We start from the raw sequence: 21,720 nt of genomic DNA, 5'->3' as shown, positions 1-21,720 counted from the left end.
GGTTGTATTTGAGGTGTATTAAGCTCTTTCGTTGTCAAATTTTCTGTTCATCATTTAATACACAATTTTTCCATACGCGAGATCTATGCATTTAGCATTGCGAGTTACTTGTTACACTTTACAACGGCTTTTGTTTCTAGTCTCGAAATTTTAACAAAGTAGAACGAGATGTTTCAAAGAAAATTAAGTACAGAAATTATGTGTCGTATTAAAAACTTACGTACCATATTTACCTGCAAAGGGTTGCTCTTTTGCTGTAAAGAGAGAATTATAGCTCAAGGTACATGAAATAGCTTTTGCGTCAAGTGTAGAGATGAAGATAAAGAAAGAAGGCCGTAGAAGGTACATATACATATACCGATAAAGTTATTTCAAAGTTTAAAAATGGAATAGGGAACAAGATGCAGGATATAGGTGCAGGTATCTGCGACAAACGTACGAGATACAAGCAAGACAACAAATAACAAAAAACGGCATTATAATGAAGTTATTTAGCATAATCACATACGTTGTTTTTTTAACTAATTAATATTCAGTAATAATATGGTATATATATTCTGCTTGTTTAGAATTCCAAGAGCACAATTGAAAATTAAATCTCAATGGAGGTAGATCACGTCTTATGGTATATGTATAATCTACCTGCAACTATGTTTTTTTAATGTTCTATAAGACTATGATTATTGTGTGACATTTGGCATTATGATCGTAACTCGACAATGCATTTAGTTCAATGGTAATGGTTATTCACTTTGCTTATTAACCTGACATAATCTGACGATTATCTATCGGCTTTTCAACCGTAAGTAATTGGAAACAGATTGGGCATGAAATTTTCCCATATAATTACAACGCATATATAACAATCAGGCTAAGACTTCAATAATTTGATTAGGTTGTTGGGTATAACTATAAATCTATTTCACGCGTCATATAGTCATTATATTAAAGATCAGCTTAAAGTTTCAATTAGAGAAATTAAGATGAAATGGAAACTTTTCAGTTCACGTGTCATGTTTTTTCATTTAGTTATATCATTTTTGTTACGTAACACACATGTATATTGTACAGGCTTCCAACATTTGATTAACGTTCTGTTACACAATGACCATCATGTCAGTTTAGGACGACCTTTGAAATTTAATACCACGTCAGTGCTTTGTAATGATTGTGAGCGTTTGTACGTACATTAAATGTAGGCGTAGTGACGGTTATAGTTAATGATATCTTGTTTCCCCTTTATATTATATTCCTATTGTCTTCACAATTCAATTTCTCATTAAAACATGTCAAACAGACGTCATGTTTGTAAAAGCAGAAAGTAATGAGATGTCTTGTCATTATTAATAACTGCAAGGCTAAGAGTTATAAGTCTAGAAGAGGAAAGGTGGGTATTTAAACTGCTTTACTTTTAATATAAATGGCATATTAGAGAAGAATTCAGCCAACAAATATGGATTCGAGTTTTTATAGGTGGAACAACGCAAAAGAGTGATCTATAGGAAATAAATCCCCTATATTGGATTGTGTAAATATACCTTACAGGATTAAAAGTCGAAAATATTTTACATAGTCAACTCAATTTCCATGTGTAAAATAAAACGCTGATGTTTTAGGAGCGCTACAAAAGCTATTTGGTTTTCATGTACGAGTATTTTGTTGAGGTTCGTAAGTGTGAGGTGTAGCTTTAATCTGACGATCGATAACTGGGTTTAGGCCAGCGAGACGGAGAGCAGGAAGAATCTAATATTTCGAGATAAAAGTTCTTTCGCTTTTTGGACTACAATCGAATAATTAAGTGAATTGTGTCATGAAGTAGGTGGGTAGGTAGTTGTATATTGGTGATAAACAAGGGGATATTTTACCTGACGTTGTGACCGTGAGAAGCATTAGTTAGAGACCAAAACGATGATAGCAATGAACTCCTACGCTATTAATGATTAGTATTTGCATGCTAACGATCCGAAGATTATACAATTTTTTGTTCAATTAGATATGGAAATTTAAAATGATATAATAATCTTTTAAACTAAATTATCACAGGACATGATTAACAATATTACAATGTGTATCAATGTCCGTTAATCCGTGTAGCATATAATAAGATTTATGACGATTATTCAGAGTTAGTATTTAAAACAAAAGAGCCTTTGTTCCGCAGTTATGTCGATATGAAACGTGATGAGTTACATTTAATTTTGATCGAGAAGCTTTTTGTTAAAATTTACAGAGATATATGAGAACATAATTTTTCAAAAGGTTATATCATTTAAAAGCCCATTTATAGATTATTTCCGACGGACATGCGAACGCGACTCAATTAAGAAGTAATTAGCGTTCAGTACAAAAACGTTACTTAAAATTAAAAAAAAAAAGTGTTAAGTGTAAGTCACGAGAATTCAAAATCTCGTCATCTCAGGCCAGCTTCCAAATAAGTTAATAATTATTTAAGAGCTTCTTTGATGTTTTATTTCGAAAGTTTAAGCAGTAACTTAGCACGTCTGAACTGAACACGCGGCGCGGCGTTCCGAGTTTTGTGTAAATCTTCAAACACGATAGTACATACGTATGTTTTTTAACATCGCGATGCCGATCTGTGGTAGGGTTACAACATTTCACATGTCCTGTCATGATAGATGGATCATATAAAATCTTTAAAGTTTGACACTTAAGATATTCTGGTTAATTTAATCTGATGCATTCTCAATAAAAAGTGTACATGGATACTATTTTTTAATGATTAATAATGGATTCATAAAATGTTTTAAAACATTTTTAACATAGCGCGAAGGCTCCTTACGTAAAAATGCTAATTCCACTGGATTTGAAATAAAAGACCAAAGTTAATAGGACTAACATGACTGTATTAGTAAAAAAAGTGGTAAAATAATGTACCGTCCCTAAATAAAGGGTAAATTCCTTGCAAGGATTCAGTTCATTTTCATGTGATGGCAATGAACAGAATACGTATTGGAACTGTCATTCCTCAACAACAAAAACTATGTAACATACGCGTGGGCCATCTCATCAATCGATCCTTGTATAACAACTGCAGACTTAGTTAATGAAATTACCTTTTGACCTTTTCAAGTACAGTAACAATTATTTTCAATATTCGAATTCAGTGTGCTACATTTCCAAAATCAAAATGCCTTCAAAGGCATGCTGATTTCATAATCGAGCTTTGGGTAACAATTGAAATAGAGAAATCTTGACGTAACGGTTGATATGGCTCTGTTGTGTTCATGTTGAACATTCCCCTTATTGCTTTGGAAGTTAGACTGCAGCTGCAGGTCCGGCCTTAGGAGTATTCAGTTGAATCCTTTTTTTTATCTTTTATTTTCTTATATTTGAAATCATTCAGATCAACCATACTTATCGCGTTTGAAGGATATCTTCTGTGGTTATGATCCAGGTACTGCAGGCATAGGTTGAGAAGCAATACATTGTCTTAAATGGACATTCGCTTTGGAAAAAAGTTACAAACTAACTTTCCTTACACAAAAAATGAGTGAGCCCTATAAAATAAGATAAAGAAACCTTACGTAAATATCTACAACTAAAGCCAATAAAATAACCTAAAATAATCAAAGTATGGTTTGAAGTTACACGTAATCCAATAAAAAATTTAACTCATCAGACAAATTAATAGTACGGTTTGATTGAAACGAAATCTCCAATTAAAAAGCCTGAAACACGAATCGCTCTTAGGGATTGTATAAAAAACGATAACTCAGAAATGTTCCGAAAACAACTGAATACTTTTTCTCTTTAAATTATATATCACAATGGAAATAGCATTTCTTTTTATCCCAGGGAAAGCTTTATCGACCACAGCCCCGGCCGGGCTTAGCGGCAGCCCATGTTAAAATAACAGTTGTTTCATAAATAGATCAAATTAGCTAACGAAACTATTTCGTACCTAAAATTAGCTGAAATCTCTATTTACTAACAACACATCTTGAGGATCAACCCTTGAGGAGGCTGTGGTTAGACGAGGAACAATAATAATCTTGATTATTTTTGACATAACAACAATAACTTAGGTATAAAATAAATAAATCTCGGACCGAATATCAAAAAGTATTTTTCCGTTTTCAGTTACACATTAACACAAATTAATAAACATAACGTGAAAAAGAGACAACTTATAATAGTAATTAGACAATATATATATCCAGAGCCTTACGAACGAATTACTTATCTAAAATGAAAACGCTACCTTTTACTGATATAAGAGTTTTAAATTATCTTCTTTAGTTTGTAAAATTTTTGGTAACTGATTACACCGAAGTTAGGCAAGTTGGTTGATAGAAAACAGTTTGCAATACGCTTTGAATGTTGCAACAGTTTATTGTATAAAGTTCTCTCGGAGTGAATTGAACGTTGCCTTGCACTAAAATTGCTTTTTTGATGTAAGCATCGCTTGACAGGTGTTTTGTGTGCCAGAATCAATATCGAACTCTCTCTAAAATGACGTGGAGTTATCCACCTGTTTGTTTAATTATTTCTATCACCTATATTCAATATTTTCAACCAATACAATGAGTTTTTTTGCTTAGATTGTTATATTCATTTGATTGAGTTTCTGAAGCCGATCAAACTTTAGATTTTAGTTAATGATCCGACTTAAAATCTATTTTCTTTTTAGACAAATGTACTTGATGATGTAATGAATTATAAAAACATAAATAGGTACTTAAGAATTTGTTCATAATAATATAAAGGAGTTTTACTGAAATCGTTGACGTTATTGCTGAAATATAAAATCTTGACTTTTTATTTAATAGCTTATTTTATCCGGCTTCTATTCTTTTGAATTTCGTATAGCTCCAGAGAAATGTATGTGATATTTTATGAAACAACTCACACAAATGATTGCGCGAGATAACGTTTTCCTTTCTGGTATAGAACCTTGTATTTACAGGGTTCCATTTAAAACATGGGACTCGTGTTTGGCCAACAGCGAGATTCAATATTATTACGAGTCGATTTATTTATAGAATTCTATCATGTGGTTCTAGAATATAAGTTTTGTACAATATGCGTGGCGCAAATTGATGCCGTTTTGGCAGATCTGTTAATTTCTAACTTTGTTTACAGGCAGACAATTCTATCACAAGTGGGCGATGCTAACCGACCCAGACGACGTCAGTGCTGGCCCCAAGGGATACCTCAAATGTGATATCAGTGTCATTGGTAAGGGTGACACTGTCAAAGTTCCGCCAAGGAGCGAGAAAGATGAAGATAACATCGAGGCGTAAGTTGACTTATAAACATATATCAGTACAGTGACACATCAATTACTCGCTTGTTTCAAGCGCTTTCCGCTTAATTATATCTTTTTGTTGCCTTTAACAGGAACCTGCCATGGAAGAATTTTTGATAACATCACTTTTTCTTTATTAATATTATGCACTAAGTAAGAAATAAGTACACCTTTTTAATATACTGTTTACAGTAAAATATTAAATAGCAGCCACGCTTCGTATAATTGGTGACGAGTAAATTTATTCCAGATGTCTTATTCATTTGCGGTAAAGTAAAACAGACTTATTTGTTGGTATCTTAGTTTATTTACAGAGAGTTTAACGTAGAACTTATAATAATATGTTTATGTAAATGAAACCAAGAAAATAATGTATAAATAGTGATTCGATTTAATTTAATTATTTTGGATGAAAGTTAAAGTGAATGGATGGATGAATTAATATTTGTTACTCTTCAGGAAAGCCTCAGGAGCAGGTAGGATATAACAACCAGTTAACCAATCTCACTGCCATGCTACGTCACTCGTCACATCTACGAAATGCCTTCTGGCGATGTTCAATTATTGAACATGCCATATTACGTATAGGAACCTAGTTAACGCGTTTTGGCTGCTCTCAAGTACATTCTAAATTTGATCAAAATTATTAATATTATAACATCAAACGTAACTCAACGAACCAAGATGTAAATCTTTTTTAATAAAAAAAAGACCACACAAATTTAGCAATATAAAAAACTCAATTTGACATGAAATAAATATCTGTTTAGTATATTCACAATCAGTACAATGTACCTCGAATAGAACGCTTCTCTAAATTGGTCGGTGTCTTTAAAGTTTGTATAACTTTAAGGCTTAAAGGTATGTGCCAAAGGTTGTCTCACTAACAATGTTAGACATCCATATTAAATTTCCCAGAACTCTTACTAAAACTTAAAGCACTTCAATAATTTTTATTTCTCTTATCATCGGCAATGATAGCATATTACGTATGCAATAATTAAATCAAAATATCACATTGTGGTTTAATGTTAATAACAGTTAAAGTTGAGACGTTTTCTTAATTTTTAATGTTATGTCAATAAGTTGCTAGAGTTATTATTGCAAATGTAATGTCAGGTAAAGTTTTCATTTGAACAACATCCAAACGTTTTACCGTGACCTATTTACGCCTCCCCATAAAGGAAACAATTCCCGCGGTGTTTCCTAAATATGTACTTTTCATAACTATGTTATTGGCCATTGTAACCGCTTACCTTGATTCGCGACACCGATTCGCACGTACAGACACAGATTTAACGGCTGAATATTATTCTTTCCCGTCGCATGTTCGTTGATTATTGCCGTTTACTGTGTTTTTGTACGTGACAGATTTGTTAAGTACAAAATACAAATCCTCCTCCTCTATTATCGAATTATAATATTATATTCAATTCATTAGTAACTTACTGCTTCCCGACGGCATGCCTGTGGAGCGCCAACGCGCTCGTTTCTTCATCAAGATCTATAAAGCCGATGGTCTCCCCAAAATGAACTACAGCCTCCTGGCAAATGTTAGGAAAGCTTTCACTGGCGAGAGTCAAGATCTTGTGGATCCCTACGTTGAAGTTAGCTTCGCTGGGATGACCGTGAGTAACATTCATTGTTTGATTACATGCCGAGGGTCAAATTTTATTGTTTGGGTTAGGTTAGGTTAGGTTAGACGGACGGACAAAGACGGAACAAAATTTTATAATAATCAATTTAACGTAACGGTCTTTTTTTGTGTTAGATTTAAATTTATGATCCTCCTTAGAAGAATTTCTTATAATATACATATATAATGTCTTTGTATGTGTAGTGGTTGAAGGTACAGAGTCTACACTACTACTAGTACTACAGATCCTACTTACATAAGGAAAACATTGCAAGAGGGGGTTTTTGATTCGAAGATTTTGTATAAAAATTTCTAATCCCGCAGAAGTTTAGAATTTTGAAAATACACAAGTTTTTATAAGTATACCTGGATATGTATATGGAATCTAGATAGTGTAGAAACAATTAAATATAAAGCGTATGACAATGATACCGTTTATAACACCCATACACAACAGAACTTTCTTGGAGGGTATCAAAAATAAGTTATTTTTTATAATAAGTGATACAAAAATGTTAGACATTAATTATACAAGCACAAGGACCGAAAGTGAATATTACTTGAAATGAGACATGCAAAAAGTTTTTGTAAATGTAATTATTTACGCGTGATAAAGATTAGGGCTGTTTTAATCAGTCACTCAATGGACAACTTTTAGTCTATTTGACTTTTAACGTTATAAAATTTTCTAAATCCACCAAAAGATGAAAATTAATGGAAACAAAAACCGCATTGGGTTCGACTTTCCCATTCATATTATAGAATGAGCTATGATTTATTTCGAAGCATTTCTGTTATTAAAGAGTGACCACGAACAAATGTTGTTAATGAAACCGTCATTAATTATTTAATAAAACGCATGTTCAAGAAATAAAATACAAAAACAGAATTGAAGTTATATAAAATGCGATCACCACGATCTTCCAGGGATGTACATCAGTAAAAAAGAACAGCTACTCTCCAGTATGGAACGAACAGATCGTATTCACTGAGATGTTTCCACCACTGTGCCAACGTCTTAAGATACAGCTCAAAGATGATGATGCCGTCCACCCTGGCATCATTGGCACTCACTTCATTGACTTGCAAACTATTTCCCATGAAGGCGACAGAGGTTAGTGTTGCAAAGCTTATTATTATGCCATTAAAATTTTCTACACTGTTACCTGATATAAATAAAATTTATTAGGTTTTTTGCCAACTTTCGGGCCGGCATATATCCACATGTACGGTTCTACTCGCGATTACAGTCTGTTGGACCAACATGCGAATCTCAATACAGGAATAGGAGAAGGTGTTTCCTATCGAGCAAGGTACCTACAATGCTTATAAAAGATTTAAAGAAAATCATCACAGTTACTAGAAAACTTCATTTATAGTTATTTAACGTTTACGACAAAATTGGGCATACATGCGTAAGAAGGATATTAAATATATATTTAATGCTTTATTGCAGATTACTAATTGCGATACGAACTGAGATTATGGAGATAATAGAAAATCCCTCATTAGATGTAGAGATTGAACCGATCGTAGCCGTCAATGAACATGCATATGAAAAACACGAGGAGTTCTTTTTGTTCGCCTGCTTATTTGACGTAAACATGATCGACAAACGCCTCACTGATAAACCCATTCAGTTCGAGTTGAGTATTGGGAATACTGGCAACGTACTCGATGGGAACAAAGAGTCTTTGAGGAGACCTCAGGACTTGAACGCTCCAGACTTAAGTAAGCAGGAACATTGCGTGAACTTACATTAAACTCAACTTTTGCAGTAGCACTAAACAACGGTTTATTTTATTGTGTTTAGACGATCTCAGTGCCGATACAGGCTTCTGGCAGAGCGTTTCTCAACCGACCAAAGCTGTTTCATCTGACAAGAATTATTACTATTTGCCATACTGGGACTTAAAACAATGTATGCACGTACGCAGCATCTGGCCCGACCATCGCCGCCGCATGTACAACTCTAACATGATTTACAAGATTATCGAGCAATTTGTAAGCAATTTTATTATGATAACCGATGATATATTGTAAATATTTAAACTTAACTTATTTGTCACCCAAAAATGAATGTTTTAATCCAACTTGTCTATTAAATTTTATTTCGTATGGGAACATAAAATTAACAACTTGCTTTACAGGAGGAAGGTCTTGATAACGCACAGAATGCTGTTGAATCGGATGATGGACCAGATAACAGCTGTGTCGCATATATGAAGTCTGTTCTTGATTCTGTGACTGCATCATGCATCAACTACTTAGACCACATGAGCGATTTGCCTATAGGGGGGGGCACAAAACTTGATCGCGAGAGGCATAAATTATGCCTAAGAGAAATCGTAAGTTAGCTTTCAAATAATGTAAGAATGTCTGCAAAATATGTATCACTTTCATATATTTTTCTTTTTCTTACTTTATAACTTTTCTAGGAGCAAATGAGCACTTTGACAAAAAGTCTTAAAGCAGTAGTAACTAAACATTCAATCAAGGACCGCATTCGCACCGCGTACGGTTATCTCAATAGACTAAAACATTTATGTGAAGACGTAAGTAACATGTGTTATGTAGGTAAAATTTTAATGGAGTCAATAAACACTACTTTGATGGGATTGTTTTACTTTTAGCCACAACATGCGATGCCAGATATTTTCATTTGGATGATAAGTAATGGGAAACGCCTGGCTTATCACAGATTTAGTGTCAGAGATTTAATTTTTTCGGAATCTATGGAAGAACGTGGAAAACTTTGCGGCAAAATGCAGACAATTTTTTTGAAGGTTTGTTTAAGAAGATTTATTTCATATTTAATTTAGAACGATTTCCCATAATTATAATTTAATTTTAGTGGCCGGGGAAAAAAGCAACATCTCCAAGCGGTTGGTCAATTCCCGCTAAAATTAACGTCTTTTTATGGCTTGGGACGTTACAAGATAAGAAACATTTCCTCGAGACCCTTCCGACTGGTTATGAACTTAGTCAAGAAGTAAAGAATGCAGATAAACCAAGAGCTCTTGCTCCTGAAACTTTATTCTACGCAGAAAAACATGTATGTTTTATTTTTATACAGTAAGAATTCTTAAATGTTAAAGTAAATACACAGACCCATTTATAGTAATAATAATTACTGTATCCCTTACAGAATTTCCAAATGCGAGCATATATTTACCAAGCGCGTTCGTTGATTGGTTCGGATTCCTCAGGACTATCGGACCCTTTTGCGAGAGTGGTGCTTGGTGACGCTTCGGCTACTACGCAAGTTATTGAAGAAACGTTAAGCCCTACCTGGGATGAGTTATTGGTGTTAGACGAAATTTTGCTTTATAGTACAATAGAGAACATAAAAGCCGATCCCCCGACAATTGTAATTGAAATATTCGATCAAGACAAAGTGGGAAAATCTGAATTTATCGGTCGAACTTTAGCTAAACCGACAGTAAGATCTTGCGAAGACTTACTTACTGGGCTACAGCAACCGCCCATATTAGAGTGGCATGAAATTACTAGGGGTGATGATAAAGCTGGAGAATTATTAGCAACATTTGAAATTCTCGAGCTTCCCCCAAAGGGAGATGGAAATGAGTCAGCATTACCGACCCTTCCGGACCCAAAAGATGTAGTTAGGAAAGATTTAAATGAAACTCAAAGAAGCATATCGTATCCCGTTCCTCGAGGAATACGACCTACTTTGTCTCGATACCGGGTTGAGGTGTTATTCTGGGGTTTACGTGAGGTCAAAAGACTTCATCTTCTTACAGTAGACAGACCGAGAGTAGACATCGAATGTGCTGGAAATCTTGTATACTCGAGTGTTATCCAGAATGCTTCACGTAATCCCAATTTTCCATTTCCCATAAAATATATTGATGTGGAACTTCCTGATCAAGATCTCTACAGACCTCCATTGACAATTCGAGTCGTTGACTGCCGCAGTTTTGGCAGAATTACCCTGGTGGGAACACACACTATTAACTCCATACATAAATATATTTACACTCCAATGAGTAAACGCGAAAGAGAAATTGAAGAACGAAAGAAGTCTATAATAGAACTTCAGAATGTTGATTTGAGAACTAATCGAATAATACAAGATGACGCATATGCTGTCGAAACCGAAAGAGAAAACTGTCCTCTACTTGTACGTGAGGGACGTAGTATGACTTACGGATCAGGTATTAAGATGCCAATGAGGAAGAAAATTCTACCACGTGATGTAAGCAAGAAGAGGAAGGGAAGCAATGATTCCGCTTTAGATGATGACGAGAGTAACAAGGACTGGTGGACCAAGTACTTTGCTTCAGTTGAAACAATGATTGAAGATGAAAAAGAAAATAAACGAGAGCGAGATTATCTGAGACCTCCTCAGATAAGCTATATAAATGAATTGCGTTCACCACGCGAAGAACTTGGTTCTCCTCGCTTCGATCGTGACCGTCGTAGGGACCCACAACCATCGACTTCATCGAGGTCCAAGACAGGTCCTTTGGTAGCACCAAAGCACGAGATACCACGCTCAGCTATGACAAAAGTAAAGCTCATTTTTTATTTGCATATCATTCCACTCTGATGTGTTTATTAAATTAAATAAATTCTACGTAGGTTTATCCACACGAACTAGAAGCTGTACCAGAATATGAAGAGTTCAAAGAGTGGCTGAACTCATTCGAACTGTATCGCGGCAAGAAGACTGGCGAAGATAGCGAAGATGATAATCGAGTTGTTGGAGTATTTAAGGTTGTTATTATATGTAGTCTTCTAAGATTTTAGAATCACTCACATGACTTTTACTATCTCCTATCATCTATGCTAATACACTACTACCATCTATATTTATCTAGTTGTGCGTTGATTCCTTTTGGTGTTGTTTCCTCACTCTATCTGCTTTTAACATCTTACAAAATAACCCTACACTTTCATCTATCATTACCAGTATTACCAAACTATACTTTTTAAAGAGCAATTCTTGTTTTAGGGCGCCATTAAAGTTTACAAATGGCCTCTACCAAGAGGAATCGATGATCATACCATCATGGGCTTTGATCCCAGTAATGGATTTTTCCAAGGTGTCCCGAATAACGATCCCATACATGTTTTAGTACGCGTTTATATTGTTAAGGCTACTGATTTACATCCCATGGATTTAAATGGGAAGGCTGATCCTTATATTTCATTACAACTTGGTTCGAAAAAGATAAGCGACAAGGAGAATTATGTATCCAAACAACTTAATCCTGTTTTTGGCAAATGTTTTGAGATAGAAGCTACCTTCCCGCAAGATTCGAATCTAACAATTCAAGTTCTGGATTGGGATTTAGTAGGATCCGACGATTTGATCGGAGAGACCAAAATTGATCTCGAAAACCGTTTCTATAGTCGCCATAGAGCAACTTGTGGATTGCCTATGAAATACGAAGAGTGAGTTTGCTAACAATTATTTTAATTAGTTTCCATCCCGATATTAGAATATAACCTTGACGTATTTTTTTTATTTTAGACAAGGATACAACCGTTGGCGTGACGCGATGAAACCAACCCAAATTTTGGCAAAACTATGCAAAGATGGCAAGTTAGATCCACCGGTGTATGACTATGGCCGGGTAAAAATTGGCAAAACGATTTTCAATATGCCAATGAACGACGAAGAGATCTTTTCAAATAATGACACTGCAGAGGAACAAATGGCACTGGTTGTTCTGCATCGTTGGCATGAGGTTCCTCGAGTGGGAACTCGCCTTGTTACTGAACATGTCGAAACTCGCTCGTTATATAAACCCAATAAACCTGGTATTTATAAAAATTTAGTCATGTAACGTTTCTAATATTTTTATACAATTTATGCAATATGGTTTTCACTTTAAATTAATGAATGGCAAATTTGAAAACAATTCGAAACTTTTAAAATCCATTTTATGTATAGGAATTGAACAAGGACGTCTTGAAATGTGGGTGGACATGTTTCCCATGGATATGCCACTGCCCGGACCACCCGTAGACATATCTGCTCGTAAACCTAAATCTTTTGAAATGAGAGTTATTGTTTGGAACACCGATGACGTGGTTTTGGAAGACGATGCGTTCTTCACAGGAGAAAAAATGTCGGATATTTACGTAAAGGGGTATGACAATTACTTTGTTTGCATTTTATTTCTATCAATAACTTTTATTTCTAAAATCATATTTAACTTTAAGGTGGGTACGTGGACCTGATGATTGCCAGTCCACTGATATACATTACCGCTCTCTGACCGGAGAAGGGAACTTTAACTGGCGCTTCATTTATCCCTTTGAATATCTGGAAGCCGAGGAGCGTATTGTGATTTCCCGCAAGGAGTCTGTCTTTTCTTGGGATGAAACAGAATGTAAAATACCAGCCCGGCTCGAATTGCAAGTCTGGGATGCTGACCATTTCTCAGCTGATGATTTCTTAGGTAAAAATAACATTAAATAACATTGCAATGGTTCCAAATAACATTGCAATGGTTCCAAATAACATTATCATTTCTGAATTAATATTTGTCACGACGTCTTATATACTTATAGGAGCAATTACACTGGACCTGAATCGTTTCCCAAGGGGAGCTAAAACATCTAAGCTATGCACTCTGGATATGCTACGGAACGATGGATCCGTTCCAATGGTTAACATTTTCAAACAGAAACGTGTCAAGGGCTGGTGGCCTTTCTATATTAAACGTGACACCGAGGAAATGGAGTTAACTGGAAAGGTGGAAGCTGAAATTCATCTTTTGACTAAGGAAGAAGCAGAGAAAGTTCCGGCTGGATTGGGTCGCAGTGAACCAGACCCCTTGGAAAAACCAAAGTAAACACAATACGTATATTACAACGTTTTCATTCTGCTTTATTGAAGTTTAGATATTATTTTGAAACTGTTGAGTTTCTTTGTAACATTTTATCAAATCAATGACATGAACAAATATTCTGTATTTCATTTCCAGTCGACCTGACGCGTCCTTCATGTGGTTACTGAACCCGCTGAAATCGATCCGTTACATCATGTGGCATAACCACAAGTGGGACATATTGAAGTACTCTTTCATCATAATTGTGGCGGTCATGATCCTGTTGCTTGTGTACGCAGTTCCCGGATACACTATAAAACGGCTCCTCGGAGCCTAAATGCTTACGGAACAATTGGATAAACGCCCAAAACTACGACAAATATCCCGAATATTACGAGTACCCTGATAATGACGATAACACTGGCAATGACGATAACACCGGCAATGACGATAACACTGGCAATGACGATAACACCGGCAATGACGATAACACCGGCAATGACGATAACACCGGCAATGACGATAACACCGGCAATGACGATAACACCGGCAATGACGATAACACCGGCAATGACGATAACACCGGCAATGACGATAACACCGGCAATGACGATAACACCGGCAATGACGATAACACCGGCAATGACGATAACACCGGCAATGACGATAACACCGGCAATGACGATAACACCGGCAATGACGATAACACCGGCAATGACGATAACACCGGCAATGACGATAACACCGGCAATGACGATAACACCGGCAATGACGATAACACTGGCAATGACGATAACACTGGCAATGACGCTAATATCTGTTCTGACGTTTACACCGATCGTGACATTAATACCAAATTATTACGAAATTATTCATGAGGACCATTACCAAATTATTCATGAGGACGGCACTAAACTCTACGATGACTAAGAAACCGATTTTGACGAACACAAAGATGAGGACAAACCTGGCCATGACGATGTTACTTATAATGTTTCGATTTGTGTTAGCAGTAGTGAAGTAGAAGTAGTCACGTTTCAATTATTACCATATTTAACCAATTTTAAAAAATTTACGTCAAATTCTAAAATATTCAATGTAATCGCATTCTACAATATATAATGTTTCACGAAGAATGTAATCGATGTTTAAAGTTATTATCTTCTTGATGTATCGCATTTAATCAATATAATCTATCAAGTTATAAATGTAAACCATATAATCAAATAAATTTGACGAATATGATCAATGTTTTATTTAGTCCTTAGATCGGGAGAAATTGCTATTCTCTTTCAGGGGTTAAAAAATACACAAAAAGGCACGAATTTAAACTTCAAACAAAATCCACTATATTCAATAATGATCTAGTAACAACTCATGGCCACTATCGAGATCCTTGTCTAGGCTTAGGTCGAGTGAGCTCAGGCAGTCAACACCGACAGCGACGTCGCCGACGCCGACTTCGACGTCTCCGACTGCAACGTTTGCGACGTCGTCTACACCTACTTCTGCGTCTCCTTTTGCAACACATCTCTCTTGCAATCCAATTCATAAAACGAGATCCCTTCCTCTCGAGGAATCCAAGAGCTGTGCCGTTCTCTAAGATCGACTCCACCGTTTTGCTCAACTCGCTAGAGGATTGCTGGCCGTGATCGTTTTGTAGATGCTGTAATATTTGATTAGCGGTAGCCCCATCTTTGTTCTCTTGAAGATATTGGATTATGAGCCTTCCGGGGCATTGTGTTGCTGAATCCTTTGGCTGTTCTACTTCCGCCATTACTAAGGCACAAAGGGCACAATCAACTCAATAAATTTTCATTACATGTAATAATTATCACAAAAATTTTACGAACAAATCATTTTCTATCTTTTCCCCATAGTGTCTGCTATTGACGTCTGAAGGCCACCAACGACCATTTAAATTTTGATATAGAATAAATTCTTCTTTTAAGTGTGAGACAAGTTTCTTAGATCTATTAATTAAGGTTTTTATTATTTTGCTTTGCGTTTTTACACAAGTAATGATTGCTGTTTAATTTACATAATTTAAAAGCCGCATAGGACATAATTGATCATTCTGTGACATAAAATTCTCTTTCGCAAAGCTGTAAACGAAAATTTTCAAAATAAAAAAAGAATAAAAATTGCTGTCATGAGACAACAAACATTGTACAGTCACACACCAGACATCAAAACCTTATGTTTTGTTATGTTTCGTATTAGGAGATATAAAATTAAATTGCAATGTAATAGTTTTACAGAAACATAATGACGAGCTACAATGAATTACAGAAGGAGCGTGAAGAGAACGCCGCCAAGCTGGTTATGAACACATTTTACAAAATTGATAACAAAGATGGAGTTACTGCGTCTGAAATCACCAAGTACCTACAGGACAAGTTCGGGGACGTGTGGAGGGCAAGCAATTTGACAGACAAAGCTGAAGATACATTGAAACGCAGTGCAGCCTTAGGGTTCTTGGAGAGGCGAGGGGAGCGTTATATAGCCAACCTGGCCCGGGGGCTATGTAGCTGGCGCAGGCGGCGCAGAAGATGCTGTCGAAGAAAACGGAAAAGACGCTGCAGTAGACGAAGAAGACGGCGTAGAAAGGGAGGCTGCAAGTGTGGTTGACGATAACATTGACTTTGAAATAAATGTCTTCAGAGATACAAGACTGGACTTTGAACTGAACCATAGCGTCCGTCCCCACACAGGGCGCGGTCCCAATGAAAGGCGATGCGGTTGTCAAATATTTATTTAATCTCTAAATCATATTTACACGTGTTTGAAACATACATCATAAAGTAACCGAAACATTAACATTGGTTTACACGAGTTACAAGACCAGCTACTCTACGACAGCGGGCTAGCTACGGTCGACATGACCTGTCGGGACTCTACAGTACTCTCTCGACGGTATGTAGATATTATGATTTGGAAACAAAGGCGACTTTTCGTTAAACAGTATCGCCCTTGCCTCATTTTGTTTACGAACCGTAATTCCCGATCTAACCCACGACATATAGATTTCCAAAAAACATTTAAACTATTGTGATTACATATAGTATAATATTATAACATTAAAAATGTAACGACACATCCATAGATTGCTGAAACTACATCGTACAACACTAACGACTAAGAATATCAGAGATACATTCATAAAAACGGCTCACACTATTGATACAAGAATATATTACCACAGAGTTAAAACAAGTTAGACCAGGAAAGACGAATCCAAGATACGAGACGAGACGGCGACCGACGAGTTACATGACATTATTACATCAATAATAATAATAATAAAAAGAAAATACATTTGATCTCGAATTTAATTCAGTACAGTCTAGAAGCCAAACCATCCATAGATAATAACGATTCTAAAACAAATCATTTACAAAAGGACAAACTCTTAAAATTATTAATTGTTGTTTAATAATAATAATAATATATTACGCACATCGCTGCGGTCGGCCGGGCGGCGCTTATATTACACACATCATATAAATATTGCAACAGAGTGGAAACTACGGGACCTGTCTAAAGCAGCCTGCCTCCGGGAGGCTGTGCAGCGGAACGTTAGCATTCACGTGAACTTAAGTTAAATAAAAACCGTCGCAGACCAGAAAAAATATTAATAAATTCTTTACAAAATAATATCAATATAAAAACATATTTATATACAAACGATTGAACGTTAGATATACATAAACAACTAACAAAATACTTATAAATGTACATTAGTTACAGGCTACAGATTAAAAACAACTATATCGTATGTACTGCGCTGTATCATAACAACTCGCATAATATGAAAGGAGTTTTGTATCTGGCGAATAGTTGATATAAAGACCGCACACCAAAACGACTTAACATCAGGAGTATTCCGTTACGTTAAGAGGCTCACTAATTTGATAGACTAGACGAATATTGTTGACACTGAAGTTGGTTACATATATATGCATGCATGCAAACAAACAATCACTATAACATTAAATATCATTAGGAAAAACATCTATATAATATATGGGATAGCGTTCACTGTGCCGAGTGACGACTGTTTGTGGTTTTCAAAATGCAACGGCCATCTTGTTCATATAAGTTAAAACTCTAGTTTCCATACGAGCGACGAATGGTCATTAAAGAATGATCACGCTATAGGAGCGAGTCAGGTCGGAGGAAGGCGAAGGATCCGACGAGGGAACATCCAATGGCAAATCTTATAAATGGCAAAGTCACTAAATAGATCTACGTTAAAACTACACTATAATTAACATTGATACTGATTGGACACCGACGCTACTAGCTCTATATAACATTGATCGATCCGGCAGAGGGCGCAGGCTGGTCACCAGACCCGCCCTAACGTATTATAGCCATCAAGAACAACGACAGCTCTCAAAGTATTCGCTTCACGGAACCTCGCGATACGTCGATACTGTCGGTGTTCGCGTGTCCGTCTGTCCAATGAGCGTTGTTCATGTCGCATGAGTCAGCTCCGTGTCGCAGCCCGTGTGAAGGCCTGTCGTTATGTCCAGGGGTTTTTGTTGATAGGTTTATGTCACGTACGTTGTATAGCTTATATATAATCCACAGTTAATATACGCGCTTGGGCGGTGCGCGAGATGAGATGTTGCTTTACGAATTGCGGGTAGTTGGGGATGATTGGGGGCGTTTGGGGTTAGTGGGGGTTCGTGGAGGTTAGCGGTGGGTGGGGATTACTGTTTCTTGTTCCGGTTGCGGCGCTTGGGTGGTGTTGTTTTGTTGATGCATGCGCGCGCTCGTAGTTGTGCTTTGGTGAGTCGTTTTTTTCTTTTGCGGGCTGCGTTCGGTCCGCGGCAGGCTTGATCTCAAACGGTGTCGATATCCCCCACGTTGATCCTATCCTCGGAGGCTGTCACGGAGAAGCCCAGTATACGCGCGTCCACCTTTAACATCTTGTTCTTCTTTGATTTTTTGCCTTTCCCCTGTAATCACAGCGCGCATGCGAGCTTGAGTACTTTATTGAGACAAAAGACATATGATTTCAGGTAATTAAAGTTTTGGCTAGCTTCTTGTTTGTATGAATTAAAACTGTTACTAATAATAGCACGATAGTATTACCTCCTGGTAGTCGAGTGCGGCTCGCGGATTGACAGCCATAGCTGGTGAGCAGAGATCATCGGAGGGGGTCACCATCCCAACACGGAGTAGTTTAGATCTAAATCAGAATATTTGCATATTAATGTATGTGTCGATATAGATCCATCTATTCTTGTATATAACAAACCGTTTCTCGAGGAACTGCCTCGCAAAGTCGCTGGAGTCCTTGGACTCGCCCAAGTAGCATTTAACGTAGTCCTTCACCTCGTAGGGCGATTCGATGTCCTTCAGAAAGCCGACGAATGTTGGCACTGACAATTACATTATAACATGTCATTCTCAGAACATTATAAAATACAAATAATAGATGGACTTCTGTGAATTCGTGTTTAGTGATTTAGTACCATCAATCTTGGAGCTCCAGGAAGCGAGCGCTGATTGGGACCAAGTGTCAAATTCAGCACACGGAGAGCTCTCCTTCTTTGGCGACGCGGCGACCGCTGGTTTCTTCTTCTTGCTGGTCTCGGGTCTATTGTCCCTCGCTTTCTCAGCAGCTTTCGACGTATTCGGCTGTGTATCCCAGAATCCTCCTGTGTTCAACACATCTGCTGGATTGTTTGTATCGTCAGTGAAGAACAGATTTTTGGTTAATCGTGCTGACCGAAAGGTAAAATATTTAATGGAAAACTATTTCAATTCGTCCATTTATGCTTTATCGGGATTCTTATTTTTTTGCTGAGTGTAAATGTTGGGTACATCATACACGTAAAATGTTTTTCAGTGTCAATGTGTGTAGGTGTGTTACCTCCGTTCTGGGTATTGGCCCATGGCGCCTGACTGCTGGTCGTCAGAGTATCCTCCACTGGCATCGGTGGAGGATGAGCGGAAGCCGTTCCTTGGCGACGTGTCTCCGCCTGCATTCAAACGGCCATTAGACAACAAAGATCAATGAGTGTGTTGTAGTCATCTGTGGATCGTTTTAATTTGTACGTTGCACATAAAACAGTCAACCTGAATATCAGCAAAGCTCTGGCTGGTTCCGTTGTTGGGGCGGTCAATTTTCTTCTTGGTCCACGGCGGATTATTCGCCTGCATCTCCTATATGAAAATAATATTTTATTAATGTAAAACTGCTATTACGACATAGAATGAACCTGTTTCCCCCAAATTTGTAAGACTACGGGTATTCACTTACCTTCAAATGCGGTCTGCTTAAACAAATATCATAGAAAATCTTCAACAAGTTATTCGTTTTTTGTTTTTCTTCACCCAATAGAGGTGAAATATAGTATAATTAATTATAAATTCAATTATGCATCGTATATATTTGACAAAACCGGAATAGAACCTGTACACGGTCACACTCAACATCGTTTACCAGAAAACAATTTAAATCGAATCAAATAATAACAATGCTAAATTCTGTATAACATCATCACAATGAAATGAATGTGACGAACACTTGTGAAAAGAAATTAAAAAAATAATTGGGGATTCAGCAAATTAAACACTAAAAGTAAAAACTAGACATGAAGTACATCAATAGTAAGGCCAACGAAATAAAATAAATCTCGCAAATACACTGACTTGTACAGAACTACGTTGTTACAGCGACAGATTTCCATCAGGCTTCCTTACACTCGCACGTAATAACATCCAAAACAGTTGTCGCCGGAAGGAAGGAAGAGTAGGTGTTGGCAAATAATAATAACAATAATAATAATAATAATAAGAAAATCATAATATACTGTGTGTATGTATGTGTAAAAGTAATCCATGACTATTAGCCAACAAACGTACATACATATAAAGAAGACTCACACCAAAAACCCATGGCGCCGTCGATGATAGTGGACTGAAATACACTATACTTTCGACACATGTATTTCAAGCTCTGACGTAGATTGTAGACTACAGTTGCTACGAACAGTATTTAACATGCTACGAGCGGTATCGTTGCTACGGAGTGTTTTCCAACACATTCTGAGCAATACTTAATAACAATAGCTAATTATTGATTGATATGGTCATTTTCAAGTAGACAACCGTTTATTCCATGAGTGAGTTTTGTTGGACGTCCTTTGCCAGCACATTAATACATAATGATATAGTGGAATAGTAATACAACATATTAATAAAAAAAATGTGGAAATATTCTGCTTATCGTAATAAAATATCACGAATCTTACAACAACTTTCCTCGTATGTTATAAAGTAGTAGTGTACAACAACAGATGAGTGCCTTTTGACATTTTTACGTGGAGCATAGTTTATCTGTACGTTTTTGAGTGTAACGAACGACCGATTGTTTGTTTACGTTTTTTATCTCCTTTCGTTGGCCTTGCTATATGAGGTATCCTTCGTTTCGAGTGACCGTTATGTGGACACTAACATTGATAACCTGTTCCCTGGCGGCGACGGCAGCCTGCTCCTGCGCGAGCAGTTGTACCATGTGCTGCTGTTCTCTGATCTGCTCTAATTTCTTTTCTCTCTCCAAACGCTGAATCTCTCCCAGCGGTAGTCCGTCACGCAACTGTCCTATCTGTGGTGCCGACCAGGGCGCCTTCTTTGTCTCTATGTTCCGTTGTGGATGCTCCTGTATATACATCGTTCCCATTTTTTTTCTGACATTTATATATCTTCCGTATCTCATACAGAGTGAGTCAGTATACTGAACACCGACTCGGTAATTATGGATGGGTTTTAAATTTATCAAACTTTATATTTAGAGATTAATAATTGAAATATAACAATTACCTAAGATCCGTGTTAAATGCACGATCGTATACCAATAAGTTATATCTTTACGGTAACATTACCTGCTGCTTTTTTGATTCTACAGTTTTCTTCTTTTTATCTTCTTCGGTCACTGACTTCTCCTCGTCTTTCCTAAAGCATTTTAGGTATTATAATAAACTGCCTATTAC

General features: G+C 36.7%; 3 protein-coding genes across 12 annotated transcripts in view; 2 read left to right on the top strand and 1 right to left on the bottom strand.

Moving 5' to 3' along the window:
* The window catches only part of LOC116777127 (otoferlin-like), a 46,529-nt gene extending 32,474 nt beyond the window's left edge, over positions 1-14,055 (top strand). The window contains exons 8-25 of the mRNA XM_032670506.2: positions 5,104-5,260; positions 6,711-6,897; positions 7,833-8,019; positions 8,095-8,218; positions 8,362-8,636; positions 8,719-8,909; positions 9,056-9,253; positions 9,344-9,460; positions 9,539-9,691; positions 9,760-9,960; positions 10,054-11,439; positions 11,511-11,645; positions 11,884-12,326; positions 12,406-12,695; positions 12,829-13,027; positions 13,101-13,339; positions 13,452-13,731; positions 13,868-14,055. Of these exons, the coding sequence (XP_032526397.2) occupies positions 5,104-5,260; positions 6,711-6,897; positions 7,833-8,019; positions 8,095-8,218; positions 8,362-8,636; positions 8,719-8,909; positions 9,056-9,253; positions 9,344-9,460; positions 9,539-9,691; positions 9,760-9,960; positions 10,054-11,439; positions 11,511-11,645; positions 11,884-12,326; positions 12,406-12,695; positions 12,829-13,027; positions 13,101-13,339; positions 13,452-13,731; positions 13,868-14,048 (4,943 nt within the window). The 3' untranslated portion in view covers positions 14,049-14,055. The remainder of the gene's footprint in view (positions 1-5,103; positions 5,261-6,710; positions 6,898-7,832; positions 8,020-8,094; positions 8,219-8,361; positions 8,637-8,718; positions 8,910-9,055; positions 9,254-9,343; positions 9,461-9,538; positions 9,692-9,759; positions 9,961-10,053; positions 11,440-11,510; positions 11,646-11,883; positions 12,327-12,405; positions 12,696-12,828; positions 13,028-13,100; positions 13,340-13,451; positions 13,732-13,867) is intronic.
* Positions 14,056-15,879: 1,824 nt separating this feature from the next.
* On the top strand, positions 15,880-16,732 carry LOC133319916 (uncharacterized). Its single transcript, XM_061526157.1, has one exon. It carries the CDS (start codon positions 15,980-15,982, stop codon positions 16,340-16,342), a length of 363 nt encoding a protein of 120 aa, XP_061382141.1. The 5' UTR covers positions 15,880-15,979; the 3' UTR covers positions 16,343-16,732.
* The window catches only part of LOC116777330 (GRB10-interacting GYF protein 2-like), a 42,508-nt gene continuing 37,238 nt past the window's right edge, over positions 16,451-21,720 (bottom strand). For 8 of the 10 annotated variants that reach the window (XM_032670819.2, XM_032670822.2, XM_032670823.2 and 5 more), the window contains 8 exons: positions 21,613-21,682; positions 21,186-21,389; positions 19,805-19,891; positions 19,599-19,707; positions 19,198-19,401; positions 18,981-19,104; positions 18,815-18,911; positions 16,451-18,678 (listed from right to left, as the gene is read on the bottom strand). In XM_032670819.2, coding sequence (XP_032526710.2) covers positions 18,562-18,678; positions 18,815-18,911; positions 18,981-19,104; positions 19,198-19,401; positions 19,599-19,707; positions 19,805-19,891; positions 21,186-21,389; positions 21,613-21,682 — 1,012 coding nt within the window. In that variant the 3' untranslated portion in view covers positions 16,451-18,561. The remainder of the gene's footprint in view (positions 18,679-18,814; positions 18,912-18,980; positions 19,105-19,197; positions 19,402-19,598; positions 19,708-19,804; positions 19,892-21,185; positions 21,390-21,612; positions 21,683-21,720) is intronic. The other 2 variants (XM_061526149.1, XM_061526151.1) reach the window with 2 other exon arrangements.

This window comes from Danaus plexippus, chromosome Z, assembly GCF_018135715.1.
Source record: "Danaus plexippus chromosome Z, MEX_DaPlex, whole genome shotgun sequence".
Classification (NCBI taxonomy): Eukaryota; Metazoa; Arthropoda; class Insecta; order Lepidoptera; family Nymphalidae; genus Danaus; species Danaus plexippus.
This window is presented reverse-complemented; position numbering and strand designations above follow the sequence as displayed.